This window comes from Cololabis saira, chromosome 15, assembly GCF_033807715.1.
Source record: "Cololabis saira isolate AMF1-May2022 chromosome 15, fColSai1.1, whole genome shotgun sequence".
In the NCBI taxonomy this organism is placed as follows: Eukaryota; Metazoa; Chordata; class Actinopteri; order Beloniformes; family Belonidae; genus Cololabis; species Cololabis saira.
This window is the reverse complement of record NC_084601.1, coordinates 10323488-10337241: the sequence shown is the minus strand read 5'-3', so window position 1 is coordinate 10337241 and position 13754 is coordinate 10323488. Positions and strand designations below refer to the sequence as shown.

At 44.1% G+C, this 13754-nt stretch overlaps 1 protein-coding gene across 2 annotated transcripts in view; it reads right to left on the bottom strand.

Moving 5' to 3' along the window:
• jarid2b (jumonji and AT-rich interaction domain containing 2b) overlaps nucleotides 1-13754 on the bottom strand; it is a 102898-nt gene that overhangs the window by 38412 nt on the left and 50732 nt on the right. For both annotated transcript variants that reach the window (XM_061742433.1, XM_061742434.1), the window contains exon 3: nucleotides 10513-10639. In XM_061742433.1, the coding sequence (XP_061598417.1) occupies nucleotides 10513-10639 (127 nt within the window). The remainder of the gene's footprint in view (nucleotides 1-10512; nucleotides 10640-13754) is intronic.

The window sequence follows — 13754 nt, the reverse complement described above, 5'->3', positions numbered from 1 at the left end:
AGCAGGAGAGATGCTGAAAGCGGGATCCCACGGCAGAGGAAATGGTAGGAATACTACTGCAGGATGTGCTCCATTCACCCCTTTGTAATCCACCTGCTGTCCACCCCCTCTCTCAATCACTTCCTGCCAACTTCCCAGATATCTAAGATCCTCTAGTGTCTAATATCACACGTGCTGCTGTCGGCATGTGAGCACTGGTTGTCTGGGAGAAGCACAATCAGCAACAATGCCAGCAAAGCTGAAACAAGAACGAGAGGACCATTTGCAATGTTCTGGGAAAACTAAAATTAAGGGCAGAGCAAGCTGCAAAAAAAGTGTCCTGAGGTTATGAACAGCTGACGGACCCGTGCACGTCAGAGATGGTGCAACTGCCAGCTCCCGTCCACATGCAACGTCTTTATCAGCCACGCTGACGTGCAGGACTTTTCTGTGTCGTCACACTGCGAGGAGGAGTGTTGCTGAGCACTTCGTCATCTGAGATGAACGAGTGAGACACATTCCAGCCACTGGGCCGCGTTTCTGACTTCTGCAGGAGGTGGGACGCCGTCAGAACCGCGACTTGTTCTAACGAGATCTAACCCTCAGTGTGCGGAAGAAGCAGCACCGAGGGGAAGCTGCGGGTCCTCCTTCAACCAGTCTGCCATCAGCAGGGTGGAGAGTGCAGGAAACCAGGAGACTGAGCAAACATTGGGTTTTAGCAGAGCAGATAACAGCTGATTTATTACATTTCATATCAACTCATCTTTTGCACAGACAAGACTTTGCAAGTACACATTGGTCAGGTATAAGAGGTATTTATATTTACAAAGCGGGTGACATCAGGTGTAACCAGACATGAAGCACGTTTCCAATTCAAAAGCTGAACATGAACCCAAACAGAGGCAGGAGGCTTGATGCGCTTCACATGCAAAAGGGCACAAACTGCACAAATTAAGAACTCATCATCAGTGTCAACACATGTGCTGCAACTACACACAACACATGGAGGATCATGTTGAACTAACTCGAAGCAGAAACACGCAGCAAACGCCAGAGACAATGCAAGTGGAAATATTACAATGTTATTTCATGACTAAGAGCTACTGAATGTAACAACTTAGCCGGGAAACTGGCAGAAAGCATCATTTTGTTGTGTTTTTTGTGGAGGTGTGAAAGACCAGAGCAAACCTTGAGCCATCCCAGCTCAGCGGCCACACGGGCCGAGGACCACGGGAAGACAGAGGCCGAAGATTCAGCTGGAAATAAGCTTTGCTGCCGTGTATTTACAAGGCTGCAGTATTAGAGGCAGACATTGGCTGCATAAGAGCTGACACAAGACAACAACCTCGGCTGAGCTTCCTCTTCCCTCCTCTCGTCGTTTACAAAATCACTTCTATCACCTTATCATGGCTTTGCAAATCTGGGATAGAGGTGTACTCGACGAGAGGATCATGGGGGGGGGGGGGGGGGACTTCAGAGTGTTTCAGCCTTAAAAGATTTAAGGGTCTGAAACACTCTGTCAAGGGTCTGTTATGGTGTTCCGCAGGGTTCAGTGCTAGGGCCAATCTTGTTCAGTTTATACATGCAGCCGCTGGGAAGTATAATCCAGAATCACGGCATACAATTTCATTGTTATGCTGATGATGCGCAGCTCTATTTGTCTATGAAGCCGGATGAAACAGAACCGTTAGTTAAACTTCAGGCATGTCTTAGGGACATCAAGGACTGGATGTCCAGAAATTTCCTGCTTCTAAATTCAGATAAAACAGAGGTTATCATTCTTGGTCCAGAGCATCTTAGGAAGGGATTAGATGGTGTTGCGATGGCTTCCAGTGCAACTGTGAGAAATCTTGGTGTTATTTTCGATCAGGATTTGTCGTTTAAACCATATGTCAATCAGGTTTGTAAAATAGCCTTTTTCCATCTCCGTAATATTGCAAAGATTAGGAAAATCCTCTCACAGAGTGATGCAGAAAAACTAGTTCATGCGTTTGTATCTTCTAGACTAGATTACTGTAATGTGTTGTTAGCAGGATGTCCAAGTAATTTGCTGAATAGGCTCCAGCTGATCCAAAATGCAGCAGCACGAGTACTGACAGGAATTAGCAGGAGAGACCACGTCTCTCCAGTGTTAGCGTCGCTCCATTGGTTACCCGTAAAATTCAGAATCCAATTTAAAATTTTATTACTTGCGTATAAAGCCCAAAACGGCTTAGCTCCGCATTATTTGCAAGACCTGATAGTGCCTTATGTTCCTGTCAGAGCTCTCCGTTCTCAGAGTGCAGGTTTACTCGTAGTTCCTAGAGTATCTAAATGTAGATTTGGAGGGCGGGCGTTCTGCTATCAGGCGCCACTACTATGGAACCAACTTCCAATCTGGGTTAAGGAGGCTGACACCACCTCCACCTTTAAAACTAAACTTAAAACATTTCTGTTTAGTAAAGCCTATAGTTAGTGTTTAGTAAACCTCTAGCTGGTGTTGGTAAATCTCTAGGTAGTGTAAACTTTAGTGTGTCAGAGTCGCTCCTGTGGTTTCTTGTGCTGGCCCCCCCTTCTCCTCCCTTTTCTCTCTTTTGTCCATGTTGCAGCATCCTTTGCCGGACACCGGAACCTGCAGTGTGGGAGTGAGGGGGGCAGGGTAACGGCCCCTTTTGGGCGGGGGAGAATGTTCGTCCCTCAAGACTCCTCTCCCTGGCCCTGCCCCTTCTCAACCTTTCCCCGACCCTGCACCCCAACCTGGGACTTGATGATTGGGCCGGAGCTTCGGGAGCTGCGTGCTGGCCTGCGGTCCCCACCCCTGGTCATCCCGTTGCTGGCCCCCCCTTCTCCTCCCTTTTCTCTCTTTTGTCCTGCAGGTGGCCGTGGGTGGCTTGTAGCTTGCATTACGGAGCACAAGTCTTTTCCTGACCCTGCACCCCAACCTGGGACTTGCTGATTGGGCCGGAGCTTCGGGAGCTGTGTGCTGGCCTGCGGTCCCCACCCCCGGTCATCCCGTTGCTGCTTCCACCTGCCTGCTGTGCTGTTGCCGTCCCTGACCCACCAGTCTGGCCCTCGGCAGGAGGGTCCCCCCTGATGAGCCTGGTCCTGCTCAAGGTTTCTTCCCTCCTAAAGGGGAGTTTTTCCTTGCCACTGTTTGGCTTAAGGTTTTTCTCCCACTAGGGGAGTTTTTACCTGCCATTGTTTATGTAATAACTGCTCGGGGGTCATGTTCTGGGTATGGGTCTCTGTAAAGCGTCTAGAGACAACTCTGTTGTATTAGACGCTATATAAATAAAATTGAATTGAATTGAATTGAAATGGTGACAGAATAACATACTACATGAAAAAGCCCCTCTACACTGCAAAATCTTAACAAGAATATTTGTCTTATTTCTAGTTAAAATGTCTCATTTTAGTCAAACAAATCTCATTACACTTAAAACAAGACTCATTACTGGAAAAAAAAACTATTTTCACCTGTTTCAAGTAGATTTTCACTTAAAATAAGTAGAAAAATCTGCCAGTGGAAAAAGATTTTTTTGCTTGTAATGAGAAGATAAATCTTGTTCCACTGGCAGATTTTTCTACTTATTTCAAGTGAAAATTGACTTGAAACAGGTGAAAATTACAAATAAGTTATTTTTCTGGTAATGACTCTTGTTTTAAGTGTAATGAGATTTTTGGACTAAAAATGAAACATTTTAACTAGAAATAAGACAAATATTCCTGGTAAGAGTTTTTGCAGTGTATCAGAGCAAAACTTTCTGAGCTGACGTACCAAGCACCATTAAAAGGGTGATATTTCTGGGATAAAACACCATCAAATCAAGACAAAGGACCCTTTCAACTTCAAGAATCCAAAGCTTCCATGAAAAGAGGAAGAAAAGTAAGAGATGAACGTGAAGAACGACTGAAATGTGAAGCATAAACAATCCTCAAGCTACAGCTGGGATTAAAGATGGCAAAGGTGAATGATGGAGAAGCTGGACCTTGTGCACAGCTGGTTCTGAACGTCTATAAACACTGGCATGAGGCTGAGCTACAGTCGGACCGCGTCTTCCCTGCAGCGGTGGAGCTTTGTGAAGGGGGGACTGATTCAGAGTCTGTACCTGGGGGGCTGCATTAATTGGCCCCAGATGGCCCACATGCTCCTGATAACATGTTACGTCACTGCAGCTGGTTCTGTGAGAGCCCGTGGATGAGGGTGCGCCTGGATCCATTTTGTCCTCATGGGAGCATCACAAATGTACGAATTTACGTCCTCGTAGGTGAAAGGGTTTATATATGCTGGTTCTTAAGCTTTAGCTCATTCACCTCGACACACATTCAGATAAAATTCATCTTAAAATCAGCTGAAGAATGAGGTACAAATGTGCATAAATACATCTATAAAGGCACATTACCAACAAGTTTATCATTTTATTTAACAATTTTTTTGATAAGGGAAGAGTTTCCACTTTTTTTGAAACTAATTAAATAGCTGTAGCTTTATGTTGATCACATGACCGTTATTTTGATTTGATTTATTTTAGTACATGTAAAAAAAAAAAAAAAAACACTTCATGAGAAATTTAAGAAAACAAAAAACAAAACAAAGAATTTCATCCTTTAAAACGTGCTATCTTGATTTACATGTGCCAAAAAAGGAGTAGGAAGAAATGTAAACTTATTTAGTCCTACCCCCATTCACTGATCATTAACCTGTGTTTATAAATATTCACACACTGTACTCACACTGCTAAATAAAAGTATTATTATATATTATAATAATATACTGTAATTATACTCACACACATACATACACATAGTTGAATATTTCTATATATATATTTGTACACACATGGCCATATAAATATTTATATAAATATACTTATTTACACTATTTTAACCTCTCAGCTCATATGCAGCAACCATCAGGACTGAAAGTGCACCGTGTTATGATATCACACCCTTTCAGGGAAAGACAACGTATCCACACACACACACACACACACACACACACACACACACACACACCCCCGAAATAAACAATCATTACTCAGCGAGTCAAGGCTGCCATGAGGACAAATGGTTCGGTAACCACTCTCCGTATTGGCCAAGAAAAGATGACAAACAGTAGTTCGCAGCGACACGTATAACAGCACAAGATCCTTTATGTTCCGTTGCTTCATGCTGACATCCAGATAAATGCAGCAGTGCGATGCGTCAAACAGCTGCTCAAACGGACGTTCCCTCCAGATTAAAGGTATAGCTGGGCCCGTACGCACATCTGTAACTACTGGACCTTTAGGAGAATTAGGACTACGAGAGGCGTTCCTCACAACTACGGCCAAAACAACCAACTGGAATAACTGCCGGGTGTGATGACTGCAGGATGATGGGAAGATTTGGGGGGGAGGGCTTTTCTCTCTGCACTTTTTCCTCACTCAAAAAAATGAACATGTCAGATGTGTGGATCAGTCAAGGCCAACTGCACAAGGATATCTGCCAATCCCCTCCCAACCCTTCACAACACATGCTGCATCCACACCCCGCGACCTCTGACCTTGCAGACCCTTTAAAAATCACTGTCAGGAGTCGCTGACCACTGCCAGGGTCACTGGGGTCAACAGCAGAGCTGTTTGTGTTTAGCGCTCTGATTAGGCTGATCCACACTTTAGATCAGAGCCTGCACTGCAAAAACTCAAAATCTTAACAAGAATATTTGTCTTATTTCTAGTTAAAATGTCTCATTTTTTGTCAAAAAAAATCTCATTACATTTAAAACAACAATTTTCACCTGTTTCAAGTAGATTTTCACTTAAAATAAGTAGAAAAATCTGCCAGTGGAACAAGATTTTTTTGCTTGTAAGGAGAAGATAAATCTTGTCCCACTGGCAGATTTTTCTACTTATTTCAAGTGAAAATTTACTTGAAACAGGTGGAAATTGTCAAATAAGTTATTTTTCTGGTAATGACTCTTGTTTTAAGTGTAATGAGATTTCTTTGACTAAAAATGAGACATTTTAACTAGAAATAAGACAAATATTCCTGGTAAGAGTTTGAGTTTTTGCAGTGTGAATGCACTCAAGAGACAATTAGACAAGAGAAAATTTAAAAGAAGAAGAAGAAGAAGTTGAGGTTAACAGCTGAGATGCTAATTCTAGCGTTTTACTTTAGAAAAAGAAAAGCAGTTACCTAGACCACCTGAAACAACATTCTGGCTTTTAACAAATAAACCTGCAGCTTAAGAATAATCATTTTAACATTCAAGGAGCGCAGCCGCAATTACACTACAAACTAAAATAACAGCGCGAAGCAAACCTGCTTTTATAGACTTCAGCTACGTTATAATCACACTTGTGATCCGACAGTGATTATGGGAAGCGGGTTTGTGTTCTCAGAGACAATATGCACTCTGGCGGGCGGTTAATACTCCTCCAGACTGAAGCCTCGCACTGTATGTGCTGCTCTGGGTCTGTGGCGTGTGTGTGAAGTACATGCTTCACACTTTTTTTGTTAGGTGTTGCGCTGCATATTCCTTTCCTCGCAAGAGCCTCTAAAACAAATCAATGAGACATTAAGGCTCCTTAATGACTCTAAAACAAGCTCATAGTCACTCATAAATGGAAATGGTGATTGTGTATTACTAGCATATCCAATGACTATTACAGTCATTGGTTATGCTAGACAAGTGTGTGTGTCCGTGTGTGTGTGTGTGCGTGTGTGTGCTTACACTTGGCATTCATTAATTCAAAACAAAACAAGTGGCGGCAGCTGAGTGTGTGTCTTGGCTCAGGCAACAGAGAGAACAGATTCAAAAGGGAGCCAAAAACGGGGTTCAGTAACGAGAGGGCCGGGGGAAGAAAAAGGGAAGAGGAACAGAAAAGGGAGAGAGAAACAGAGAGAGAGGCAGCGCCAGACAGTTGAGAAGTCTAAGAGGGGCACTCTGATCTGAACACAATCGCTCTCACACTTCAGCAGCGCCCCAAAAGTTCGCCTTCACTCACCAACCAGACGCGATGTTAGCGGGGTAAAGGCGGCGAACACGTCTCCTAAACACTGATCAGATGAGCTGAAGTACGATGTTAATTTTGCTTTGGTTTCTTCCAGGATTTCACATATCTAAAGCGAAATCAGATTTGTTCAAGACTTTGAAGGACGAGAAAAAAAAAGCAGGCTAAGCCAATTTCCCTTTTCTAAACAAACCTGACACACACAATTACCAGGACGATTTTTGCAGCGTGGCGTTTCCAAAAATACCTCCATGAAGTCATCCGTCACAAACCGTAATGAGTAAACCATCAGATGAGCGAAGCTGAACAGAAACCTTCATTGTAGTCAAGACTGCCTGTGATCTGGAACATCCAGCGGTCTCCCAAGGCCCGTCCACACAAACCAGGACCAACCCACAACACAAACTGAGCAGAAGCTTGGGCAGGCCGCGCCTCCGCGGTTCTGGAGCTGCCTCAGCACACCAGGCACATCTGTCCGGTTTTAAACCCCTCGTCAGAACCCATCTCTCCTTGGCTTGTGAACCTCGCGACACAGACTGCGTTTTAAATTCAGTCAATAACCCTTTTAAAACCTGAATATTAGCAATAACCCGAATTTGCACGGCTATGTAAACACCAATAACCCCTTTGAATAACCCAAATTTGCTCATATTCCGGTTTTTAAAAACCTGAATATGACCTGGGTTACTCCTTTTAAAACCCGAATATTCGGTCATGTAAATGCCTAACGGGATATCACCATCAAACGGAATATGAATTTATTTTCTGCGCATCCTCTGTTCAAGGAACAAGGAATCTTGGTCTTTTGAGTCCAGGACGTACTTATAAACATGGAGAAACGCAAGACCACGCCACACTTTTGGAGTGAAGAGGAGACTAATCATTTTATAAACGTAATGAAGGATATGAACATTTCTGCATTTGTAGACGGTAGAAAGTACCGGGATAGGGAGATTTACATGAAGGTGAGCGAAAAGTTGCGCGAAGCAGCATTTGTTTTGAATTTGGATACAGGAAGAAGAAGCGGAAATGATGGGAATTGCGTCATCACGTTCTCCGCGCTTCGCTGGTTTGATCCAGATATCCCAAATGATTAATTACCATGTAAACTGAATATTCCCAATGTTTCAGTAACCGGAATATTAGCAATAACCCGAATTTTGACTGCATGTAAAAGTAGTCACTGTGGACTTTATCCTTTTATAGCTTTGATTGTACGAATGTTACTTTTACCCAGACCTTTTCTCTTTTATGTCTATTCTATTTAACCTAAATTCTATTTAAATAAAGTTGGATTGGATATTTGTGAACTTGCTGCTGTACCCCACACACCCAAACACAAGTAAACGCCTGTGACGAGCTCGTTTGACCGAGCAGGACCAGCGCGACTCTAACTGGGTCAGTAAAGCCCAGGAATGAGGAGACCGCTTCAGCTCGAGGATGCAAACATGTATGCCGGTGTGCAATCTTGGCAGGGTGACGCAATATTTGGAGAATATGGTCAAGCTGGTAAGAGATGGACAAAGATCTGGCGTGTTTGGTGGGAGGTGCTGCCAGCGCTTCCCGGCGCTCTCAGGAGCATGGGAAGGCAAACACAGAGCTGATCTCAAAGACTTTAAAGGGGCCGCTTCCTGCCAAAAATGGCTTGCACCTGTCCTTCTGTCTCTGCCTGCCCCCCCCCCTGCTGCCCCACCCAGTATTTCTCCCTCCATCTCTGTGCATCCTTCTTTTTCCACCCAGACCTGGATGCAGCGATGCCAGCGTTTCCTTCTCGCTGTTTTTTTGGCTGGCACCAGGTGTAGAAACTCGTGGCAGCGTTACAGTCGGCCCTGTTGAGGAGCAGCGCCGTCCACCCGTGCCAGAGCACTGAAATCAGCCTTAAAGCGCACACACAAAACAAAATGAGCTTGTAAAGAGGGCACGAGGGACTGCCAATCCCTGGATAGGCCGTTTCACTTGCATCAGACAGAAAGCCTTTCTCCGTCTCTCTGTACAGTCGTAGTGAAGTAACCATCAAGCGTGCTAGTTTGCGTCTGAACGTCACCCAACGAAGCGATACGGGCCATCAGATCAAGAGGATATAGATGCAAATGCATCTTTGTTTCACTTTATTCCTTTACTACTTCTCATACATACCTGATACAGAGGATTTTTCTTTCGTTAATAATCATTTAAGCAACACATTTACTTGAATACTTTTTCTTCAGCCACCTACACGCTCATATTTCCTTTGGTGTCAGCCAAAGAGGCCAGTCTTCCTTCACGCTCATCTGTATTTGACAGTCAAGGCCACCTGATTTCTATGTATTCAAAAACACCTTTTTTCATGTGAGTTTCAGTGAAAAGCTTCCTGAAACCTTTAGCGTCAGTTGGACACCTGTCTGAAAGCCAGGTAGGTGAAAATACTGTAATGACTGAGCTGAGATTTCCCGGCTACAGGATCAAATGACAGCGCAGAGGAGCGAGCAGGTGCTTGACACGCCGTGAATGGAGCCTGTATGGGCCGCTCATTACAGAGGGACATCTGCTGCGTTGCAGCCCCCGCCCCCCCTCTGCCCCCCGCCCAGACTCCGCCTCCAGCCTCACAATCACGTTTGGATGTCCTGTCAATGTATGCGGGGGGGGCGGCGGCAAAACAAGAAACGGACACACAACCGGGCCGGTGAGCATCAACACACACACACACACACACAGACACGCGCTTCCAGGGGTGGCGACTGCTTGTGTGTGTGGAGGAAAAACATATTTTTTTCCTTCATTTTGTTTCTTTTTTATCTGTACACTCACAAATGTTTGGACACCCAATTTTTATTTCTCTCCAAGAAAGAAAGTTCTGTTTTCTACCAATCTTGTCTTCCAATTTGTCTGAAAATTGCTGTTTTCCACAGGAATAATTAGTTCACATATTACATGAATGCAATCAAGACAAAATAAATATTGTTGGAAATTCTTTGCAACAGAATCTTTTTAAGTTGCTATTTATAAATTAATTTAAGTGCATTTGGATTAAAAGGCCGGAAGTGCAGGATGTTTAAATATGTGGAGCGTTTGCACTTCTTTGTTTGCTCCCTTTTTTTGTCTCAAAACTAAAAAAGAAACCTGAACACCGTTTTACTCCTGAACACCGACAGAAAAAAGGAGGAGAGAGACAGAAGGGAAAAAAATGACGAAGAGAGTGCACACAGTCAGTTTATAAATCAGTCCAACGAGCGACGTTTCAGTGAAACATTTTGAATTGATTTTTGGGAGGATGTTTTCACAGAGGATGTACTGGGGGTTGTGGGTAGACAGGGAAAATAAATTACAGAAAGAGCAGCAGAGAAAAGGGCGAAGATAAACCATGCGTGTATAAAACACTGAGCAGGACGTGAATCCGGCCGGTGTCATGTTGCAAACTCATTGGAGCTCAGCTGTGTCCACGATTTATACTTCGACTGCAAGTTCTCTCTTTATGGTCACAATACAGCGATGGTTGGGGTGACACGAAACAAGTTCCTTCGAGGTCTCTCCTTCAGAGACCAGAAACCGGACAGGGAACCACACGGACGGACAATCGCACCTCTTTTTTGCAGGACCGTCTTCGCCGTACTCGTTGCTCCCGTGCAGGCCCTGAGAGCGCAAGGAGCCATCTTCTTTGTGGCTGCCCTTCGACCCCGAGCCGTTCAGTTGTCCGTTGGTTAGGGAACCTGAAAACACACAGGAAAAAAAAGGTTAGCGTCTGAGAAAGATGAGGAGAAAGGATAAAGGGCAGTGGGTGCCTCTTGATAAGAAGAAGGAACGTCTGATTTATTGACAGGGCAGCAGAGAGAGCGAGGAACAACAGAGCAGCACTTCTAGATTGATGTCATCTCCAAACACTTCTGCTAACATTAAAACCCGCACAAACTCAGTCAAATAGTGCATTAACTTGTCTTTTGCAATGACACGGCGGCACTCATTTTCCTATCAATTTCCATCGTCACATGACCCGTGTCTTCTGGCAGAGACTCTCTCTCTTTAAGACGGGCCAGGGACGGTGCGATGAATAAACAGTTATTGCTGCACTTAACATTCTGAGCGAGTCCTGCCGAGACCCTCGATCTAACGCGCTACAAGCAGCTCGCGCAAACAAGACGTGGCCCCAAACACATCCTTAAATCAGAAGCAAAAGAAACAGGCACGGAAAATTCAAATAAGGGAAAAGAGCAGAGTGGAAGTCGGCAATAATTAAAAGAGACAAGTGAATTAATCAGGTATCAAAAGGCTGGATTTCCACATGGGCAGCTCTCGTGGTCCTCGGGGAGAATCGGCTGTAGACGACGAATAGTGAACGAGCAAACTTGTCAGGGAAACATCTGGGGGAAGTTTTAAGCACTCGGGTTACTAAAAAGAGAGAAGACCAATCAGAAGGCCATAACAAGCCTAAAAACACCTCTGGACGCCCGAGGGTCCATTTGGAGAAGTGAAAGCTCAAGATTCAGATTAGATAGTGAGGAAAGCCTGTTTTGACAGGTACTTGTGACTGACTGGACCCAGGTGTGTCAACTCACGATCAATGACTCAGACGCCCAGTGGGGTGTTCAATCAATCATTCTGCAGTTGCACATGTTTCATTCAGCAACACCTACACTGGTTTACTAAGCATCACGTATTTCAAAACGCACCCAGCAAATTCCATTTGATGGGCAAATAATGCGTCACTCGCCCTACAATGCATATCCCTTAAAAAAAAAAAAAAAGCTTAGAAGAGCGGAGTGCAGGTTTGGGATAACTTAATTTGAATGACATCCAGTTGGTGAAGTTGTTGCTTCTGAAAAAGTCCAGGCACCGTGTCGTCTGGGGAAAGACGGGATCGGGCGTCCCAAGATCAAATGACAACGCGCAAGTGAGTATGAACGGGTTTCAAAGCACATCATTTAACGTACTTAAAGCTACTGCTTTGAGGTGAATGGACGCATGCAGGCACAGTTTGTGGTTGTGGTACTGTAACGGTGCTGGGATTGTCTGCACATGCAGGGCAGGTCAGTACCTGAAAGCGGAGGTACACTCATCTGATACTGAGCTGCAGTCAGAGAGTTAACAAGAGCCAGCGTGATGAGTAAGGCTATTATGTTGCTGGCTATGTTTTATTTTGGTAGTAAAGAGCCGCAAAGTCTATAGGCCAGGGGTGAATCACTCCCCAGCAATGTCACGGCTGGCACGAAAGGATGAACACACTCGTTTGCTTAATTTCTTTTTAAGCTCTTATTTTTTTCATCAAAAGGCCGGAGAGAAATACAAAGGGTCTAACTTGGGTAAAGCACCAATCCATCACAGGGTATGACCTGAACCTTTACACGATGAAACTGGTTTGTATGTTTGTTTTGCTGTTCAATGCATCCCCTTCAAAAACACCAGAGCCGTTCTCCCTGTTGGATAGGGCTGGGGATCGATTCAAATGTCAAGAATCGATTCGATTCCGATTCTTAAGATTCAGAATCGATTATCAAGATTTGATTCGATCCGATTCCAATATTGATTTGGGTTAGTGTTATTAAAACTGTTTTTTGAGCATTTGCATGAATTATATGACTGTAGTTATTCAAAATATTACTACTAGTATTATATTGAGATTCAACAGCAAGTATTGCAGCTAATGATGCTGTAAGGACCAATCAGCTCCCAGAATGCTGATAGAACTGCTTTCAGAAACATCATGTGGGTCAGAATTACCAAACAGATCCAGGGAGGAAACAGAGACGGATGAAATCGGTTTTATTTTTTCCCACAATCCATTTTTATTTGTTCCATTTTCGGTCTATTTTGGTTTTTAATTTTTGAGAATTTGGTTTTTAGCATTTATTGCAAATGTAACCCCAAGACAGTATATAAAGTAACGAAATATAGACAATTTATACAATTATAACCTAACACTTTAATGTTGTCATACCTTTAAACATATTTAAAGGCAAAAACATGGCACCAGTTATTCTCGTGTCCAACAAAACATTCCTTTTTTGGAGATAAACAAAAAAATAACCAAAAGTTGTAATGTAATGATGAAAAAAAAAAAATCGATCTTTAGACATATGAATCGATTTTTAGGAATTAATATGAGAATCGATTTAGAATTGGGAAACCGATTTTTTCAACACAGGCCTACTGTTGGAGGCGGGACTGATGCGGCGTCATTGCGCCTCAGCGTCCTGCAACGACGCTGCAGCCGCTCAGCTGATTGTTAGAGCACTGTCACCGGTACGGGGCTCGGCAGTCTTTGTGCATGACACAACAGCAGCAGCTCCAAGCAGACATCCTTTTCGCGTTACAGGCAGGGCCGCTGAGCAAAAACCGCTCTGATGCAAAACAAATCGCAGAGCGGGTCTAACGCAATAAAGGCGGTTTGCGGTGATGTCCTTTTCAATTGTTTTCAGGATTATCCGGGTAGAATAACCAGCGTTTGATGTGGACTGCATACGTTCTACATTCAAAAAAGAAACTACAAGCAGACTGAAACAAATTCGACCGGTGCAGGAATGATGGGAGGAGGATATGAACGTGGTGCATCGGCCCGTCTTCACTTGTGCACTTTCCCAGTGAACTTCACACCAGAGCAGAAACACCGCAGCTCATTTGCTTTAATTGTGCTCAGAAAGTGACTGATGCATGGCATCCCCCGAGAAGGCAAACAAACAAGCAGAGGCCCATTTCACCAGCCTCCATTCTTCTCCTCTCCTGCGCTCCCTCTCCATCCATCCCCCCATTCCTTAGAGTTGTTTGACATATGCTGGCTACACATGAGTGCCCGTCTGAGGGGCAGTGCTGCAAATCTTGAGAAAGCAGAGG